Source organism: Hemitrygon akajei, chromosome 1, assembly GCF_048418815.1.
Source record: "Hemitrygon akajei chromosome 1, sHemAka1.3, whole genome shotgun sequence".
NCBI lineage: Eukaryota > Metazoa > Chordata > Chondrichthyes > Myliobatiformes > Dasyatidae > Hemitrygon > Hemitrygon akajei.
In genome coordinates, this window is record NC_133124.1 from 71138601 (window position 1) to 71158726 (window position 20126).

The window sequence follows — 20126 nt, forward strand, 5'->3', positions numbered from 1 at the left end:
GGGGTTTTCCTTTACCCTACTCGCCAAGGCCTTCTCATGCCCCCTTCTTGCTCTTCTTAGCCCCTTCTTAAGCTCCTTTCTTGCTACCCTATATTCCTCAATAGACCCATCTGATCCTTGCTTCCTAAACCTCATGTATGCTGCCTTCTTCCACCTGACTAGATTTTCCACTTCACTTGTCACCCATGGTTCCTTCACCCTACCATTCTTTATCTTCCTCACTGGGACAAATTTATCCCTAACTTCCTGCAAGAGATCTTTAAACATCGACCACATGTCCATAGTACATAAACTAGTAGTAGTAGGCCTCCGTTAGTCTCGATAGACCATGGATTTGCACCTTGGAAAGTTTCCAGGGCGCAAGCCTGGGCAAGGTTTTTTTTTATGGGAGACTGGCAGCTGCCCAAGCTGCAAGTCTCCCCTCTCTACGCCACCAATGTTGTCCAAGGGAAGGGCATTAGGACCCATACAGCTTGGCACCGGTGTCATTGCAGAGCAATGTGTGGTTAAGTGCCTTGCTCAAGGACACACGCAGCCTCAGCCAAGGCTCAAACTAGCGACCTTCACATAACTAGACGAATGCCTTAACCACTTGGCCACATGCTGTAAGAAACTATAGTACAGAGGAATGCTAAATAAGGGAAAGGACCTCCAAACTGAGCTGTGCTATTGACCTATGGAATTAGAGCATACTGTGGGCGTATCTAGAACATAATAAGGCCACTTGACCCCATTCTAATTGGATCATGACTGATGATTTCTTAAAACTTCAATTGTTTTAATGCCCAAAAAAAGAGAGATGAAGGAAGCTGTTAAGTGGAAAAGGCAAGGGGCTTGGGGTGGAGCGGGACCTGATGGATCATGGAAGAAAGGGAAAGAGAAGGGGCACTGGGAGAGGTGATAAGCAGGTGAGGAGGAGAAGAGGGAAGGGGGTGGGGAAACATTTAATAGAATATGGAGAAACCCATGTTCATGCCATCAGGTTGCAGGTTACTCAAACCAAATGAGATGTTGTTTCTCCAATCTTCGCAGCAGAAGAGGAGGGTTTGGACCTACATGTCAGAACAGTAATGGAGGGGTAGGAATTGAAATGGTAGGCCACTGGGAAATTCCACTTTGTGGATGGAGTTGAGGTGCTCAAAGTGGTCCCCCAGTCTATGTCAGGTCTCACCAGTGTAGAGGAGGTCGCATTGGGAACACTGCAACTCAACAGATTCACAAGTGAAGGTTTACCTTACTTGGAAGTACTGTTTGGGGCTTGAATGGAGAGATGAATAGGCAGGTGCAGCACTTCTGCACTTACAGGGATAAGTGCCAGGAAGGAGATTAGTGGGAGGGGTGAATGGACAAGGGAATCAGAAGGAGCAGACCTGCAGAAATCCCTCCTGCAAAGTCAAGTGCTTGATGGTAGGGTCCTGATGAAGATGGAAGTTGTGGAAAATGATGTGTTGGATGCAGAGGCTCTTGGAGAGGTAGGTGAGGACAAGAGGAACTCTAACCCTGTTAAACAGTGGGAGGATGGGAGGAGTGCAGATATCCAGGAAATGGAGATGTGGGTGCATTTGGAGGATATTAGATGTTTTGGAAACGTGATAGTCAAAGTAAAGGAATGGCATTTTTACAGGAGATGGTGGTCACAGGTATAGTCAAGATAGCAGTGGGAATCTTATAGCCATGGGAAACAAAATCCTGATGCAGGGTTTCAAGCCAAAATGATTACAGGCCCACTCTTTTCTCCAAAAAAAAATACAGGTTGCTCAAACATGCCAAGTCCCTCCAGCAATTGTTTATTAAACAATTCCAGCATTCTGGCTTGTGACTCTTTAGACAACGTACAGGAGTTGTGTAATTCAGAAGTGGAAGATGTACTCAGGTCAGGCTGGGATCTCCTCCACTTCCAGAGGAAAACAAACCATCCAACAGCACAGATGGATAACTGATGCAGACAAATCAACTTTCCTGAAGTTGTTGATTTCCAAGTTGAAAGGCTGCATTCGGCCCAGACAGGTTCCTCAAGTTTGCATGGGGCCTTTTTACAGTACTGGAGGCCTGAGAGAGGAATGGGGAGACTTGAGAGACTTCACTGCTGTTGGTCTGGGAGGGAAGTTGATTAGCTTATCCTTCTAAAGCGGGCAGTAGCATTTCTCTCCCATCTCCCAAGTTATGGTAGACCTCGGGGGAAATAGTTTCCAGGCCTGAGAAATAGGCATCAGTTTATTATCTTTATTCCCCCCAACCCCACTAAAGTGATTTTAATGCTGTCAGTCTTTCACAAATGGGAGGACAATTAGTAGCACTGATTTCCTTTATGTTTCAGGCGAACATTGTGAAGAACACATTGCCCATTTCAAAAGTCTTTTTGGAGAACAAGCACTTCTGACAAGCTTGACTGTGTGAGCTTGGGACTAGGCAGTGTACTATTGAATGTTTAACTTTATTAAATAAAGATCATAAAAATTAGCTATACAATTTGGTATGTATTAAAATTCATTAGTGCCACTCTCCAGTGTCATTCACTTAAAGTTGTCAACTGGAAGAGCTTATATTATAATGACCAGCCAGCAAAACTGGAAATACGGGAACATGAATAAATAGTTGTCTGTGCAGTGACAAACTAAATTTCCTGAGTTCAGAAGACCAAGATATTCTGCATTAAACTGCAAAGTTCAGAATCCATCAGGATTTACAAGGTCCTTATTCAAAAGCTGCTGATGCTCAGAGGTTATTTCAACAATCTTTCCCGTTCTGTATCCTTGTACTGATTGTGTAGAACTGAAATTTTTCCTTTGTTCATAGGTGGTCCTAAACAAAACCAAAAGAAAAAAATTACTAAACATTCTCCTAATTACTCACTGCAATCATTTACAAAGTCTGAAGTTATCCACATACTTGAATTTATCCAAAGGTTGAGAAGTGTGATCCAGAAACCGTTGCAGCAGGAAGAGGAGCAAAGGGCTCGTGAGGTAATTGGCAGGGACAAATAAAAGGAGGGGTAACTGAAGAGGAGCAGCCAGTGTGGGAGTGGCTCAGGGTAGAGTGGAGCTTTGACTCGAGGCTGAGGACGAGCTTGCTCCAAGTGAGGTAAGGCCGGGTAAGTTCCTTTAATTAATTTAATTAACTTAGAAGTAGGTAATGGAGGCAGCAGTTAGGGCAGTCGAGTGCTCTGTATGCAAGATGTGGGAAGTTGGGGACAGCACAATTGTCCCTGATGACTACACCTGAAAAGGTCCATCCAGCTGCAGCTCCTGACAAACCGAGGTAGGGAGTTGGAGCCGGATGAACTTCGGATCATTCGTGAGGCAGAGACAGACAGGAGTTTCAGGGAGATAGTCAGGAGGCAGGTAGCTGGGTGACTGTCAGGAGAGGGAAGGGGAATAGACAGGAAGAGCACCCTTGTGGCCATTCCCATCAACAATAAATGTACTATTTTGGATACTGTTAGTGGGGACGACCTACCAGGGACAAGTTGTAGTGGTCACATCTCTGGCACTGGGATTGGACCTTCAGCTCAGAAGGGAAGGAGGGAAAAGAGGCAAGCAGGAGTGATGGGGATTCAATAGTTAGGGTGACGGCTAAGAGGTTCTGTGGGAGAGATCAAGAATCTCGGATGGTCTGTTGCCTCCCTGGTGCAAGGGTCTGCGATATCTCAGATTGAGTTCTCAGTATTCTCAGGACGGAGGGTGAGCAGCCAGATGTCGTGGTCCATGTAGGGACCAATGACATGGATAGGAAGGAGGAAGTGGTCTTGCAAAGAAAGTTTAAGGAGTTAGGTGCAAAGTTGAAGGACAGCACCTCCAGGGTTGCAATCTCAGGACTGCACCCCGTGCCACGTGCTAGTGAGGCTAGAATAGGAAGATAATGCAACTAAATACATGGCTGAGGAGATTGTGGAGGGAGGGCTTCTTGTTTCTGGACAATTGGACTTTATTCCGGGGAAGGTGGGACCTGTTGCGACAGGATGGTTTCACCTGAACTGGATGGGACTAACATCCTTGTGGGTAGGTTAGCTAGTGCTGCTCCGGGGGGTTTAAACTAGATTTGCAGGGGGAGGAGAACCAGTGTGTTAGAGCAGATGGTGAGGTGGAGGAGGATGAAGGTCATGTGAGGACTGCTTGTGTGGACAGAAATCAAAGGTTTATAGGTGATAGAAATGTTCTCAGGTGCCAAACTGAAGAGACTGGGGAAGAGGCATCTGGCTCTCAAATAGAGAAAGACAAGAGACAGTGTGAGGGAGGATAGGCAGGTGATAGAGAAGGGACGTCCTCAGACTGATGGTTTGAGATGTAACGCAAGGAGTGTTGTGGACAAAACAGATGAGCTTAGAGCGTGGATAAGTACTTGGGGATATGATGTGGTGGCCATTACAGAGACTTGAGTGGCTCAGGGACAGGAATGGTTACTTCAAGTGCTGGGCTTTGGATGTTTCAGGAAGGACAGGGAGGGAGGTAAAAGTGGTGGGGGCATGGCACTGTTGATCAGAGATAGTGTCACAGTTGCAGAAAAGGTGGATGTCATGGAGGGATTGTGTATGGAATCTCTGTGGGTGGAGATTAGGAACAGGAAGGGGTCAATAACTTTACTGGGTGTTTTTTTAATAAGCCGCCCAATAGTAACAGGGATATCAGATAGGGAAACAGATCCTGGAAAGGTGTAATAATAACCGAGTTGTCGTAATGGGAGATCTTAATTTCCCAAATATCGATTGGCATCTCCCTAGAGCAAGGGGTTTAGATGGGGTGGAGTTTGCTAGGTGTGTTCAGGAAGGTTTCTTGACACAATATGTAGATAAACCTACAAGAGGAGAGGCTGTACTTGATCTGGTATTGGGAAATGAACCTGGTCAGGTGTCAGATCTCTCAGTGGGAGGCCATTTTGGAGTTAGTTATCATAATTTCTATCTCCTTTACCATAGCATTGGAGAGAGATGGGGAAATATGAAGCTATCAAGCAGGAAATTGGAAGCTTAAATTGGAAACAGATGTTCTCAAGGAAAAGTACAGAGGAAATGTGGCAAATGTTCAGGGAATATTTGTGTGAAGTTCTGCATAGGTATGTTCCAATGAGACAGGGAAGTTATGGTAGGGTGTAGGAACCATGGTGTACAAAGGCTGTAATAAATCTGGTCAAGAAAAGCTTACAAAAGGTTCAGAGAGCTAGGTAATGTTAGATAGAGATCTAGAAGATTATAAGGCTAACAGGAAGGAGCTTAAAGGAGAGCCAGAAAGGGCCATGGGAAGCCGGTGGGCAGGATAAGGAAAACCCCAAAGCATTCTACGTATGTGAAGAGCAGGAGGATAAGACATGAAAGAATAGGACCTATTAAGTGTGACAGTGGGAAAGTGTGTATGGAAGTGAAGGAAATAGCAGAGGTACTTAATGAATACTTTACTTCAGTATTCACTACGGAACAAGCTCTTGGTGATTGTAGTGATGACTTGCAGCAGACTGAAAAGCTTGAGCATGTAGATATTAAGGAAGAGGATGTGCTGGAGCTTTTGGAAAGCATCAAGTTGGGTAAGTCGCTGGGCCCAGATGAGATGTACCCCAGGCTACTGTGGGAGGAGATTGCTGAGCCTCTGGTGGTAATCTTTGCATCATCAATGGAGACGGGAGAGGTTCTGGAGGACAGGAGGGTTGCGAATGTTGTTTCTTTATTCAAGAAAGGGAGTAGAGATAGTCCAGGAAATTATAGACCAGTGAGTCTTACCTCAGTGGTTGGTAAGTTGATGGAGAAGATCCTGAGGGAGGATTTATGAAAATTTGGAGAGGTATAATATGATTAGGAATAGTCAGTATGGCTATATAATATATACATTTCAGCAAGGCATTTGAAAAGGTACCCCATGCAAGGCTTACTGAGAAAGTAAGGAGGCATGGGATCTAAGGGGACATTGCTTTGTGGATCGAGAACTGCCTTGTCCACAGAAAGCAAAGAGTGGTTTTAGATAGGTCATATTCTCCATGGAGGTCAGTCACCAGTGGAGTGTCTCAGGGATCTGTTCTGGGACCCCCTACTCTTTGTGATTATAAATGACCTGGATGGGGAAGTGGAGGGATGGGTTAGTAAGTTTGCTGATGACACGAAGGTTGGAGGTGGTGTGAATAGTGTGGAGAGCTGTCAGAGGTTACAGCGAGACATTGATAGGATGCAAAACTGGGCTGAGAAGTGGCAGATGGAGTTCAACCCAGATATGTGTGAAGTGGTTCATTTTGGTAAGTCAAATATGATGGCAGAATATAGTATTAATGGTAAGACTCTTGGCAGAGTGGAGGACCAGAGGGATCGTGGGGTCCGAGTCCATAGGATGCTCAAAGCGGCTGTGCAGGTTGACTCTGTGGTTAAGAAGGTGTATGGTGTACTGGCCTTCATCAATCGTGGAATTGAATTTAGGAGCCGAGAGGTAATGTTGCAGCTACATAGGACCCCGGTCAGACCCCACTTGGAGTGTTGTGCTCAGTTCTGATCACCTCACTACAGGAAGGCTGTGGAAGCCATAGAAAGGGTGCAGAGGAGATTTACAAGAATGTTGCCTGGATTGGGGAGCATGCCTTAAACAGGTTGAATTCGGCCTTTTCTCCTTGGAGCGACGAAGGATGAGAGGTGACCTGATAGAGGTGTTGATTGTGCAGATAGAGAATTTTTCCCAGGGCTGAAATGGTTGCCACAAGAGGACAAAGGTTTAAGGTGCTGGGGAGTAGGTACAGAGATGTCAGGGTTAAGTTTATTTTTATATAAACGCAGAGAGTGGTGAGTGCGTGGAATTGGTTGCCGGCAAAGGTGGTGAAGGCGTTTACAATAGGGTCTTTTAAGATACTTTTGGATCGGTACATGGAGCTTAGAACAATAGAGGGCTATAGGGTAGGGATATGTTCAGCACAAACTTGTGTGCCGTAGGGCCTGTATTGTGCTGTAGGTTTTCTATGTTTTTCATAGTTGGTGTCAGTGTGGTCACCTGAATCTTCACCAAGCACTCATTTACACCAATCATTTTTCCCTTATTCTCAACAGCTTTCTTGATTTTGCCCCTCATCTGCAGTTGGGGGAATTTACAGCAGCCAATTAACCAAGTCCAAGGACGTGGGGATAAACATAGGGTCATAGAAGAAGTAGACTTTACACACACATCACTGGAGGTCAGGCTAAATTTGGGTCAGCAGAGTTGTGTAGCCACAGCTCTCAGCTGTGCCACCCACAACAGTTCCAGTTAATCCAGTGAGCAAGTAATATCCAGCTGTTTTGATGAATTACAGTTCAAATGCCCGTTGAGTTACCAATGCCAATCTCACTACAAGCTGAATATAGTGAACAGTACAAACACAGGGTTTCAGTCAATGTGTATTTCATATTTTGATTTCTTCTTATAAAATCTTTTGAAGTCTTACCGATATAACTCAGCAACACTGGAAGGAATACAAGGCCATGAGCTGCTCCCAAGAGAACAATTGCCAAGTACATCCTGAAGTAGAAGACCTGGAAAATTTGGGATTTGGAAAATGCCAGGACCACAATCCCACCAAACTTGGTCAGTGTGATGCCACTGAATACCTAGGAGGTGGAGGAAACAGTAATAAATTCCATGTGAGATGCAGCCTCTAAAAGATGTATTTTTGAAATGATTCTCCAATTTTTATTTTTATTTATTTAGTTCAATTAAATTTTAATTTTTGTTTTGAGACATCATGGAATAGACCCTTTAAAGCCCTGCCACCCAGTAACCCCCAACTTCAATCATGTGATATTTACAACGACTAATTAACCTACCCAGTAGGTCCTTGGACAGTGAGGAAAAGAATCCATGCATTCTATTGACAGGAAGAGGACTGAACTTCAAACTCCAACACCCCGAGCTGTAATAGTGTCACACTAACCGGTACGCTACTGTGGTGCCTTAATACAAGCTCCATTTAATTCCAATAATTTGATTTTTTAAGCCAATAGGCAAGATATTTGATGCCTTAATTACTTACCGAGCTGCCCATATTTGCCAGGGCTTCCTCTGCACGGTCCACTCTGGTCTTCTTTGTACTGACAGAAAAGGCACGAACTATATGGCTGCAGAACTCAACTGAAATACCACAACACTAGGAAAGAAACAATGGCAATCAGTTTGAGAAATATTTCTGCCCTTTTAAAACCTCCAGCTGTGTACTGATCTACAATATTACTGACTATAACAGTGAAAAGACTAGGACTCAAGGCCAGAGACAAATACATTAACTGGAATTTCAACCCAAGACTATAGTTGTGGGGAATGCGTTGAAGGAACCAACCACAGCAAATGGTTCAAAAGGCAACAAATGGCCAGTGTTTCATTTGAACATACATGAAATGTGGAAGGGATGAGTAAATTTGATCTGTTTGTGCATTTATGTTGTGGTGCAACACTGGAGCTGTACACCAGAGGGGTACCCCACAGCAGACAGACCCTTCAGCCCACGACATCCATGCAGACTTCTGCCCATATTGATTCAATGTCAGGAGTCCACTTACCATTACCAAGTTTACAAGTGAGACTGCGTTCAGGCTGATGTTCCAGAGCCACATAACTCCAAACATGTTAGTGATGATCATGGATATGGTGATGCATACCATCATTGCGGACCACAGCTCGTAGCCCAGCAGGATCGTAGTCACTATAAAAACTGCTGCCAGCGACACGCAGAGATTGAAAATTGTGTCGTGCACAATTGTGAAATACTGTTCATAAAATACATAGAACACACTGCAAAAACAATCAGAAATAGGATTACTGAAAACATTTGCTGCAATTTTAAAGTTCCCCTACATTTTGTTCATGATCTCACTAACATGACTGCCACAGTAGCATGGCAGTTGGTGCAATGCTCTTACATCTTAGGATGTCTGAGTTCGTAGTTCACTTCCTACGCCATCTGTAAGGAGTTTAATCAAGAGATATGCATGGGTTTCCTTTGTGTGCTCTATTTCAAAGACGTATGGGTTTGAAGTTAATTGGTCATTGTAAATTGTTTTGCAATTAGGCTAAGGTGTGGCTTGTTAAACCAAACGGGCCTGTTCCATGCTGTATAAATAAAAATAAACTACTCCATTCTCTAATCAGAATCTTTTTATGCAGTTTATCCATGTGGTTTTACCCCAGAGACAACCCCCTCCCTGCCTGCAGCTTAAGTTTCATCAATCTCTCTCCCAATTGGAGGCTTTGACCCAAAACATCAACTCTTCCCAGACACTGCTGGGCCTACAGAATGTTTCCAGCCATGTTTTTGGATTTTTAAACTTGCCATTCATACTGTATGCTGCCATTGCAGGCTACATGCAAGCTTATGAGACAAGACTCCAAACGCCAGATCTGATCCCAATCCTGGTCATGATGTATGTACAGTCTCCAGAGATCAACCACATGGTTTCCACTTCTCTCTTGGTACCTGACTCCCTCGGTATACCCAAGTGTGTGAGGCTCACGGTAAACTGGACACCAAATCATGGATTGTATAGTTGGATAGCAGGTGGATGGGAATGTGAAAAGGAGAAGATTAGATGGGTGCAAGAGCAACATTTAAGCCATTTAAACAGATAGTGAATGGATTATATGAACGCAGGAATAGTTTAATTAAGTTAGACATGGTGGGCTAAGGGCCCATTCCTCTGCTGTTCTGTTCCATTCTCTGTATGAAATGGAGAAAATAGAGCCCTTTGTATCACTTCAGTAAAACTAATCATCAGGCAGATGTACTGGAATGAAGCCATTTGATTGCACCAAGCAGTAGTGGGGCAGTGTGTGGGTTTAAGTGGTTTAGTCAGCATTTATCCCTCATACAAGCCTCTTCCTACTTCATTTAACTGAAAGCTTATTGGAAAAATCTGTACACTGGGTTAGCAGCTATCTGTTAACCATGACCACTCTCCACAAATACCATCTGATCCAGTGAGTACTTACAGAATTTAGAGCGCTTTGATTTTCATTCACTGTTCAGCTTGTGCTCAAATTGCTAACACAAAGCAATCTGTATACCATTACAACCACGAGATCCCATAGCTCTGCCACTTCAAATTATACTCTAGGTGAGGTAGGCTCAGTTACCTTCCCAGTTCAATACGTAAAGTGACCAGATTCATTGCAAAAACAAACTGCTGGAGGAACTCAGTTGACACTTGGGGTTGAAACCTTGCACCCGTCTATGAATCTATTTCGCGAATTTCGTTCCAAGATTGGCAACAATGGTTTGGAAATATGAATGTGTTACCTGTATGGAAAGACTCGATAGCCTTTCTCCGAAATCCCCATGGACTCAGTTATGTTTTGCCCAATGACACGAGCCATCTTTGCAGCATCAATGAAGTCAGCAGATGTTTTTAGCACCGTGTGGTATGTCATAAAATAAGTGGCACCCACACCTGTGTTGTTATGAGTCAACTTCACAGCAGATCCATATGCTGCATGCCCACTGTAGAGGAGAGGCATTGGTTAACAATTCACCTTTCAAATATTGTTTTACTTCCAACATTTAATTCTATGTCAGGTAGAACTAGAATCCTTCAGTGGTGTTAGTAAAGGGAAAAGGATTCTGGAAGATCAGACTGAAAGGTGTTAACAGCTGAACAAATTAAATGTGACTGGAATATTGCCTCTGACGAGAGTCAAGAATTGGGTGGAGAGGGAGGAGGATATGGAGCCTAAAACTGCTAGTGACCTGTGCAACTCGGCCCACAGTTCAATTCTGGCACTGTTCTGTAAGGAGTCTCTGTACATCCTCCATGGAATGCACATGTTTTCTCTGGGTCCTCCAGTTTCCTCCCAGTCTAAACATGCACCAGCCATTGTAAATTGTCCCGTGATCATGTCAGGTTAATTGAGTTTAGAAACGTAGAAAACCTACAGCACCATACAGGCCCTCTGGCCCACAAAGCTATGCTGAACATGTCCTTGCCTTAGAAATTACTGAGGGTTACCCAGAACCCAGAGCCCTCTTTTTCTAAGTTCCATGTACCTATCCAGGAGTCTCTTAGAAGACCCTGTCATTTCTGCCTCCACCACCATTGCCGGTAGCCCATTCCATTCACTCACCACTCTCTGCGTAAAAAACTTACCCGATATCTGCTCTGTACCTACTTCCAAGCACCTTAAAACTGTGCCCTCTCATGCTAGCCATTTCAGCCCTGGGAAAAGCCTCTGACTAACCACATGATCAATACCTCTCATCATCTTATACACTTCTATCAGGTCACCTCTCGGCCTCTGTCACTAAAAGGAGAAAAGGCTGAGTTTACTCAACCTATTCTCATAGGGCATGCTGCCCAATCCAGGCAACATTATTGTAAATCTCCTCTGCACCCTTTCTATGGTTTCCACATCCTTCCTTTAGTGAGGCAACCAGAAATGAGCACAATACTCCCAAGTGGAGTCTGACCAGGGTCCTATACAGCTGCAACATTACGTCTTGGCTCCTAAACTCAATTCCAAGATTGATGAAGGTCAATAAACCGTATGCCTTCTTAACCAGAATCAAACTGCGCAGCTGCTTTGACCCCAAGATCCCGCTGATCCTCCACACTGCCAAGAGCCTTACCATTAATACTATATTCTGCCATCATATTTGACCTACCAAAATGAACCACTTCATAATTATAGGTTGAACCCCAGCTGCCACTTCTCAGCCCAGTTTTGCATCCTATTGATGTCCTGCTGTAACCTCTGACAGCCCTCCAAACCATCCACAACACCCCCAACCTTTGTTTATCAGCAAATTTACTTACCATCCTTCCACTTCCTCATCCAGGTCATTTATAAAAATCACCAAGAGAAGGGGTCCCAGAACAGATCCCTGAGGAACACCACTGGTTACCCACCTCCATGCAGAATATGACCTGTCTACAACCACTCTTTGCCTTCTGTGGATAAGCCAGTTCTGGATCCATGAAGCAATGTCCCCTTGAATCCCATGCCTCCTTACTTTCTCAATAAGACTTGCATGGGGTACCTTATCAAATGCCTTGCTGAAATCCATATACACTACATCTACTACTCTACCTTCATCAATGTGTTTAGTCACAACCAAAAAATTCAATCAAGCTCGTAAGCCACGACCTGCCTTTGACACAGCCATGCTGACTATTCCTAACCATATTATACCTCTCCAAATGTTCATAAATCCTGCTTCTCAGGATTTACTCCATCAATTTACCAACCACTGAAGAAAGACTCACTGGTTTACAATTTCCTGGGCTATCTCCCTTTCTTAAGGGAGATTAATGATGCAAAGATCATCGCCACAGGCTCAGCAATCTCCTCCCTTGCCTCCCACAGTAGCCTGGGGTACATCTCGTCTGGTTCTGGTGACTTATCCAACTTGATGCTTTCCAAAAGCTCCAGCACATACTCTTTCTTAATATCTACATGCTCAAGCTTTTCAGTCTGCTGTAAGTAATCCCTACAATCACCACGATACTTTTCCGTAGTGAATACTGAAGCAAACAATGCATTAAGCACCTCTGCTATCTCCTCCAGTTCCATACACACTTTTCCACTGTCACACTTGATTAGTCCTATTCCCTTACGTCTTTTCCTCTTGCTCTTCACATATTTGTAGATTGCCTTGGGGTTTTCTTTAATCCTGTCTGCCAAGGCCTTCTCATGGCCCCTTCTGGCTCTCCTAATTTCTTTCTTAAGCTCCTTCCTGCTAGCCTTATAATTTTCTAGGTCTTTATCATTACCTGCTTTTTTTTTAACCTTTCGTAAGCTCTTCTTTCCTTCTTGACTAGATTTACACCTGCCCTTGTACACCACGGCTCCTGTACAGATCGGGGGGGGGGGGGGGGGGGGAACCTATGCAGAACTCAATGCAAATATCCCTTAAACAGTTGCCACATTTCTGCCGTACATTTCCCTTCCAAGTTCCTGCCTGATAGCCTCATATTTCCCCTTACTACAATTAAACACTTCCCTAACTAGTCTGTTCCTATCCCTTTCCAATGTTATGGTAACGGAGATAGAATTGTGATCACTATCTCCAAAATGGCCTCCCACTGAGAGATCTGACACCTGACCAGGTTCATTTCCCAACAGCAGATCAAGTACAGCCTCTCTTGTAGGCTTATCTGCATATTGTGTCAAGAAACCTTCCTGAATACACCTAACAAACTCAAGCCCATCTAAAACCCTTGTTCTAGGGAGATGCCAATCAATATTTGGGAAATTAAAATCTCCCACCATGACAACCCAGTTATTCTTACACCTTTCCAGAATCTGTCTCCCTATCTGTTCCTCAAGGTCCCTGTTACTATTGGGTGGTCTATATATATTAAAAAAAACACCCTGTAGAGTTATTGACCCCTTCCTATTCCTAACTTCCACCCACAGAGACACCATAAACAATCCCTCCATGACATCCTCCTTTTCTGCAGCTGTGACACTATCTCTGAACAGCAGTGCCATGCCCCCACCTCCTGAAACATCTGAAGTCTGGCACTCTATGAGCCATCCAAGTTTCTGTAATGGCCACAATATCATAGCTCCAAGTACTGATCCATGCTCTAAGCTCATCCACTTTGTTCAAAATAACCCTTGCATTAAAATAGACATACTTCAAACCATCAGTCTGAGCGTGTCCATTCTCTATCACCTGCCTAACCTCCCTCTCGCACTGTCTCCAAGCTTTCTCTATTTGTGAACCAAGCGCCTCTTCCTCAGTCTCTTCAGTTTGGTTCCTAACCCTGCAGCAATTCTAGTTTAAACTCTCCCCAATAGTCTTAGAAAACCTCCCCGCCAGGGTATTGGTCCCCTTGGGATTCAAGTGCAACCCGTTCTTTTTGTACAGGTCACACCTGCCCCAAGATCCAGAAATCTGAATCTCTGCCCCCTGCTCCAATCCCTCAGCTATGTATTTATCTTCCACCTCACTATCCCTATACTCACTGTCACGTGGCACAGATAGTAATCCTGAGATTACTACCTTTGTGGTCCTGCTTCCCAATTTCCTTCCTGACTCACTGTAGTCTGTTTTAAGGATCACCTCACTTCTCATTCAGGACCTCCTCCCTTTTCAGGAGCAGCATGGTTCGAAGGCCCTGAAGGGCCATTTCTTCTCTTCCCTGTATCACTAAGTAAATTTTTCTTCCAAGCAACTGCACATGCAGCTGTTGGAAATGGATCCTGGGGGTCTCAAGATGGCGCTCATGGAGTAAACCGCATCTAGGCTTTGCTCCAAACCTTTTACGTTTTTTTTAACCTACAAACACCCCTTAAACTTATTTTAAAGGGGTCTAAACATATAGAATTTTTTAAAAAACTATTTGAATTACTCTCAACCCGCTGAAATGTCTAGAGCAAAAGAACCGAAACAGACGAAAGAACCGTTAACTTTAGAAGTTGTTGTGAAGTTTATAGACGCTAGATTTGATGAATTGGAGAAAAAATTACTTGGAAGATTTGCACAGTATGACAATCGTTTGAGATCACTCGAAGAAAAGTTCCTGACCTTTTCACGGGAATCAAATGAACAACAAGCAAGCATTTTGGCTCTTGAAGAAGCTGCTCGTAAGAAGGATCGTATAATCGAAAAAATGCAAGAAGAGCAAACTTCGACGACCCAACAGATGGAATGCTATAAAGCTAAAATTACTGATTTGGAAAATCGTTCTCGAAGACAAAATCTTCGGTTAATTGGAATCCCGGAAAAATTTGAAAGCGGTGATCTGACCGTTTTCTTCTCCAAATTTCTAGTGGATGTCCTGGGCGAAGATGTCCTGGATAACCCCCCATTAATCGATCGGGCTCACAGAGTCTCTAGATATCGGGCAGATTCAAGTCTGAAACCACGGCACATAATTCTCAGGATCCATTATCCTCACATCAAAGAACGACTGATTCGTGCGGCTCGTAAAAAAGGTATGATAACCTATCAAAATTTTAATTTTCGCATTCTGGAGGACTATAGCCCCGAAGTACTACGGGCTAGGCTGGCTTTCAGATCGGTTATGTCGAATTTTCACCAGAAAGGCTACAAGCAAGCGTTGCTGTTTCCAGCACACCTGAGAGTCACCCTTCAAGATGGATCTTTTCGGCTGTTTAAATCGCCAGCGGATGCTCAAGGTTTCCTGGAACAATGACATTTGATCGGGCTGATCAATGTAATCTAGCCTATAGATTTGGATCTGGTATAGATTGACGTTTGGGTTCTTTTTTGATACGGTTCATATATATTTCTTATATACGATTAAAGCTCTCTTTTTTCTACCGGGTTTATTCCGATTTCATATTTTTATATATTACTAACCGATTAATGTTGAAGATGACCTATTAGGGTTATTTTTTTTTTCTTTTTTTTAATCGATATACGCTCTTTTTTTATATTTTTAGCATTTGAATATTAAGATTTGGAAGAATAAAATGGCGTTTCTTCTTCCCGACAGACTCCAGTGTCTGTAGCGTCATAACTGTTTTGATCTGTTCGAAAGTGTTAAACCTTCACTTATTGTTTTAATTTTTTTAACCCTTTTGATAATATACATTTATAACACTAATTTTATATTTTAATTTTTCCTATATCAACCCTTTTTTTTATAATGTGGGTTGTTTGTATTTTTTTTTAAACTTTGTTACGTCTGAGTTGCCGTCTTGAGACAAGGGGGTAATTTTAGTATTAGATCGCTCGCTTGCCTCTGTTTGGCTTTTTTCCTGGGGTTTTGAGGGTGGTGGGAGGGAGATTTTTCTTTTTTTTGCTTGCTTTTTGCTTAGTTTTACTTCATGGGCTTATATGAAACTACTAAAATGGCTGCGGTGCTGTGACTTCCGGCTTCCCTTTGAACTTACTTTCCCCTTCCGAGTTCATGAGTTCACTTTTCTTTTAAACCTATATGTTAACTGTAATATATATTGTCAATATGGATAAGACTATTAACTTTGTTTCTTGGAATACTAATGGTTTAAATCATCCGATTAAACGGAAAAAAGTATTCAAAGTATTCCATAGAATGAATGCGAATGTTATTTTTGTACAAGAGACTCATGTTAGGAAGGTGGATAGTCAGAGGTTGTTTAGGTTTTGGAAGGGCCAACAGTATCACTCAAATTCGCAAGCCAAAGTGAGAGGTGTTTCTATTTTTATAGACTCATCAACTGCTTTTATACATTATGAAACAATTTCAGACCCGCAAGGTAGATTTTTGCTTGTTACTGGGTTGCTTTTTAAATCAAAAAGTTGTTTTAGTTAATGTTTATGCTCCAAATACTGACTGTCCTGAATTTTTTAAATGTTTATTTACATCCTTTCCTAATTTGAATCAATACAGATTGATAATGGGCGGGGATTTCAATTGTTGTTTAAACCCTTTGATGGATAGATCCAAACCCATTCAAACTTTTCCGAACAAATCGGCTTCTCTTATTAATTCTTTCATGATTGATTCAGCTATCTGTGAAATCTGGCGTTTTCTACACCCTAATGATAAAGAGTTCTCATACTTTTCCCATGTGCATCATAATTACTCAAGGATTGACTACTTTTTCATTGATCAGCACTTCCTTACAGATGTCATGGATTGCAAATACGACTCTATTGTTATATCTGATCATGCACCTTTGAAGTTATCTATTAAGGTGACGGATTCACATATTAGTACTAAAAGTTGGAGGTTTAATTCTGTTTTACTGCAGGACTCTGACTTTATTAACTTTATTAAACAGCAAATTGATTTGTTTTTCTCAATAAATTCCACAGCAGACATCTCTAGTGGAACTCTCTGGGATACTTTTAAGGCATATATTCGTGGACAGATTATTTCATATTCTGCCGGAGTTAGGAAACGAACTAACTCTAAAATATCAACATTAGTTGATAAAATTAAGGCAATTGATAAGATTTATGCATTGACCCCTAGTAAAGAACTTTATAAAGAAAGGGTGGAACTTCAAATGGAGCATAGTTTATTGTTAACCTCTTCGATTGAAAGTCAGTTAATTAAATCGAAAGCTCAATTTTATACATATGGAGATAAGTCTGGTAAATTACTAGCTAACCAATTGAAAATTGTTTCGGATAAGCGACAAATTACTAAGATTCGTAAACAAGATGGTACTCTGACGATTGATCACAAAGAGATAAATACAGCCTTTCAAGATTTTTATAATTCTTTATATCAATCAGAATGTACTAAAGACTCTTCTATAATGAGTGAATTTTTAAGGAAATTGAATATTCCAAAAGTAACTGCTGAGGATAGTGTAATTTTGGATACACCTATTACGGAGTCTGAAATAGAAAAGGCCATTTTCTTAATGAACTCGGGTAAAGCTTCGGGCCCAGATGGTTTTTCTGCAGAATTTTTTAAATCCTTTTCTTCTATACTTTCTCCTTGGCTTTGTAAAATTTTTAAAGATGCATTAAGTATAGGTAAACTACCACAATCTTTTTATGAAGCTTCTATTTCTTTAATTCTTAAAAAAGATAAAGATCCCACTGAATGTGCATCTTATCGGCCTATATCTTTGCTGAATATGGACTTTAAGATTTTTAGTAAAATCCTGGCTGTTAGATTAGAAAATATATTGCCTCGGATTATTTCTGAGGATCAGACTGGATTTATTAAAAATCGTTATTCATCTTTTAATATTAGAAAATTAATTAATATTGCTTATACTTCTTCATCTAAAATCCCAGAATGTGTCATCTCCTTAGATGCCGAAAAAGCATTTGATAGAGTCGAATGGTCATATTTATTTAATACTTTGCAACATTTTAATTTTAGTTCAAAATTTATATCATGGATTAAATTAATATATCAGAAACCTTTAGCTTCGGTTTTCACTAATAATCAAAGATCCCCTTTTTTTCAACTATTTCGGGGTACAAGGCAAGGTTGTCCTTTAAGCCCTTTATTATTTGACATTGCTTTGGAACCCTTGGCTATAGCTATTCGTGAATCACCCAATATTTTAGGTATTACCCGCGGGGAGACGATGTATAAGGTATCATTATATGCAGATGATTTGTTATTATATATATCTGATCCTGAAAGATCTATTCCTGCTATTTCTTCTTTGCTTGCTCAATTTAGTAACTTCTCTGGGTATAAATTGAATTTTAATAAGAGTGAACTTTTTCCATTAAATATGCATACTCCAATTTATAATCGGGTACCATATAGAATTGTTACAGACTATTTTACTTATTTAGGTATTAAAATTACTAAAAAACATAAAGATTTATTTAAAACTAATTTTTTGCCTTTAATAGATCAAATTAAGCAACTTGCTAATAGGTGGTCCCCACTATCTATGTCTTTGGTAGGTAGAATTAATGCCATTAAGATGATGATACTACCTAAATTTTTATACCTATTTCAAGCATTACCAATTTTTATTCCTAAATCTTTTTTTGATACAGTTGATTCTAAAATATCGTCGTATTTGTGGCAGAACAAAAATCCTAGGTTAGCTAAAAAATATTTACAGAAGCCTAAGAAGGAGGGCGGTTTGGCTCTACCAAACTTAAGATTTTACTATTGGGCAGTTAATATACGGTATTTGATATTTTGGACACAAGAATCGACTACAGTTGCTGGCCCACAATGGGTAAATTTGGAATGTAAATCTGTGCAAGATTTCTCATTGATTTCAATCTTAGGATCTTCACTTCCCTTTTCGTTATTTAAAATGAATAAACAGATAACTAATCCTATAGTCAAGTATACATTACGAATCTGGTTTCAATTTCGTAAATTTTTTGGTTTGAATAAGTTTATACTGTCAAGCCCTATAACAGCTAATTACTTTTTTCGACCATCTTCCATAGATCAAGCCTTTTATTTATGGAAAACAAAAGGTATAACATGTTTTCGTGATCTGTTTTTGGATGACAACATTATGTCCTTCGAACAATTATCTAATAAATATAATTTATCTAAAACCCATTTTTTTAGATATCTACAAATTAGAAATTTTTTATATAATGAACTAAAGTCTTTTTCGAAAGAATGTCCATTGGACATTACAGAAAGAATTTTAGCTCTTAATCCTTGTCAAAAGGGTCTTGTTGCTATCATTTATAATATGATTATGAATCTACAACCAGATATATCTGAAAAAATTAAGAAGGAATGGCAGGAAGAACTGCATTGCCCTATTTCTACTGAGCAATGGGAAAAAATTTTATTATTGGTAAACTCATCCTCTATATGTGCTAAACATACTCTAATACAATTTAAGGTCGTACACAGAGCTCATATGTCTAAAGATAAACTTGCTCGATTTTACTCGTATGTTAATCCAACCTGTGATAGATGTCATTCTGATATAGCTTCGTTGACTCATATGTTTTGGTCTTGTCCTTGCCTACATAACTATTGGAAAGATATTTTTAATATTATTTCAAGAGTTTTAAATATTAATCTCCAACCACACCCTTTTACTGCAATTTTTGGCCTACCAATGATGGATAATAAGTGTTTATCCGCTTCATTCCAACGAATGATTGCATTTATTACACTAATGGCTAGAAGATCCATTTTACTGAATTGGAAAGAAGCCAATCCTCCAACAGTATCTCAGTGGTTTTCCCAAACTATTTCCTGTTTAAGTTTAGAAAAAATTAGAAGTGTGGTTTTCGATCCTTCAGTTAAATTTGAGGAAACTTGGAGACCATTTATCCAGCATTTTCATATGAATTAAACGGTCTGATCCTGAACCTTATTGTCACTATCCTGAATTGTGTGGATGGAGGTTGGGAGTCATAGGCACTACTGTATATATATAACATTATGCGATTGCCCATGTTGGTTAGTTTTCTTTTTCTATTTAGTTGTTTTTTTTTTGTTTTGGGGGGGGTTTTTCTTAATCATTTATATTATTATATGAGTTTGAGAGATTCTATGTATGGATCAATATATATTTGAATGTTTATCAATCTATTATGTACTCTCAAATGTCTTGTAACAATATTTTTCTTCTGTTTTTTTTCAAAAAACTAATAAAAAGATTTGAAAAGGAAATGGATCCTGAATTGCCAATTTGATAAGCCAATCCAGTATGGAAGGACAACATAGCCCACATTTACTGTATCCAACACAATTTCAACTGTCCAACTGGCTGGGAACAGCAGGTACCATCTGTTCTATAATATAGGTCATGGGTATCTACTGCTATGCAGCGTTA

At 41.0% G+C, this 20126-nt stretch overlaps 2 protein-coding genes across 3 annotated transcripts in view; one reads left to right on the forward strand and one right to left on the reverse strand.

Moving 5' to 3' along the window:
- The window catches only part of rmc1 (regulator of MON1-CCZ1), a 74106-nt gene extending 71637 nt beyond the window's left edge, over nt 1–2469 (forward strand). For both annotated transcript variants that reach the window (XM_073045455.1, XM_073045464.1), the window contains exon 20: nt 2318–2469. In XM_073045455.1, coding sequence (XP_072901556.1) covers nt 2318–2397 — 80 coding nt within the window. In that variant the 3' untranslated portion in view covers nt 2398–2469. The remainder of the gene's footprint in view (nt 1–2317) is intronic.
- npc1 (Niemann-Pick disease, type C1) overlaps nt 2416–20126 on the reverse strand; it is a 49687-nt gene continuing 31976 nt past the window's right edge. The window contains exons 21-25 of the mRNA XM_073045443.1: nt 10225–10425; nt 8492–8723; nt 7969–8082; nt 7384–7546; nt 2416–2802 (exon numbers count right to left, since the gene is read on the reverse strand). Coding sequence (XP_072901544.1) covers nt 2723–2802; nt 7384–7546; nt 7969–8082; nt 8492–8723; nt 10225–10425 — 790 coding nt within the window. The 3' untranslated portion in view covers nt 2416–2722. The remainder of the gene's footprint in view (nt 2803–7383; nt 7547–7968; nt 8083–8491; nt 8724–10224; nt 10426–20126) is intronic.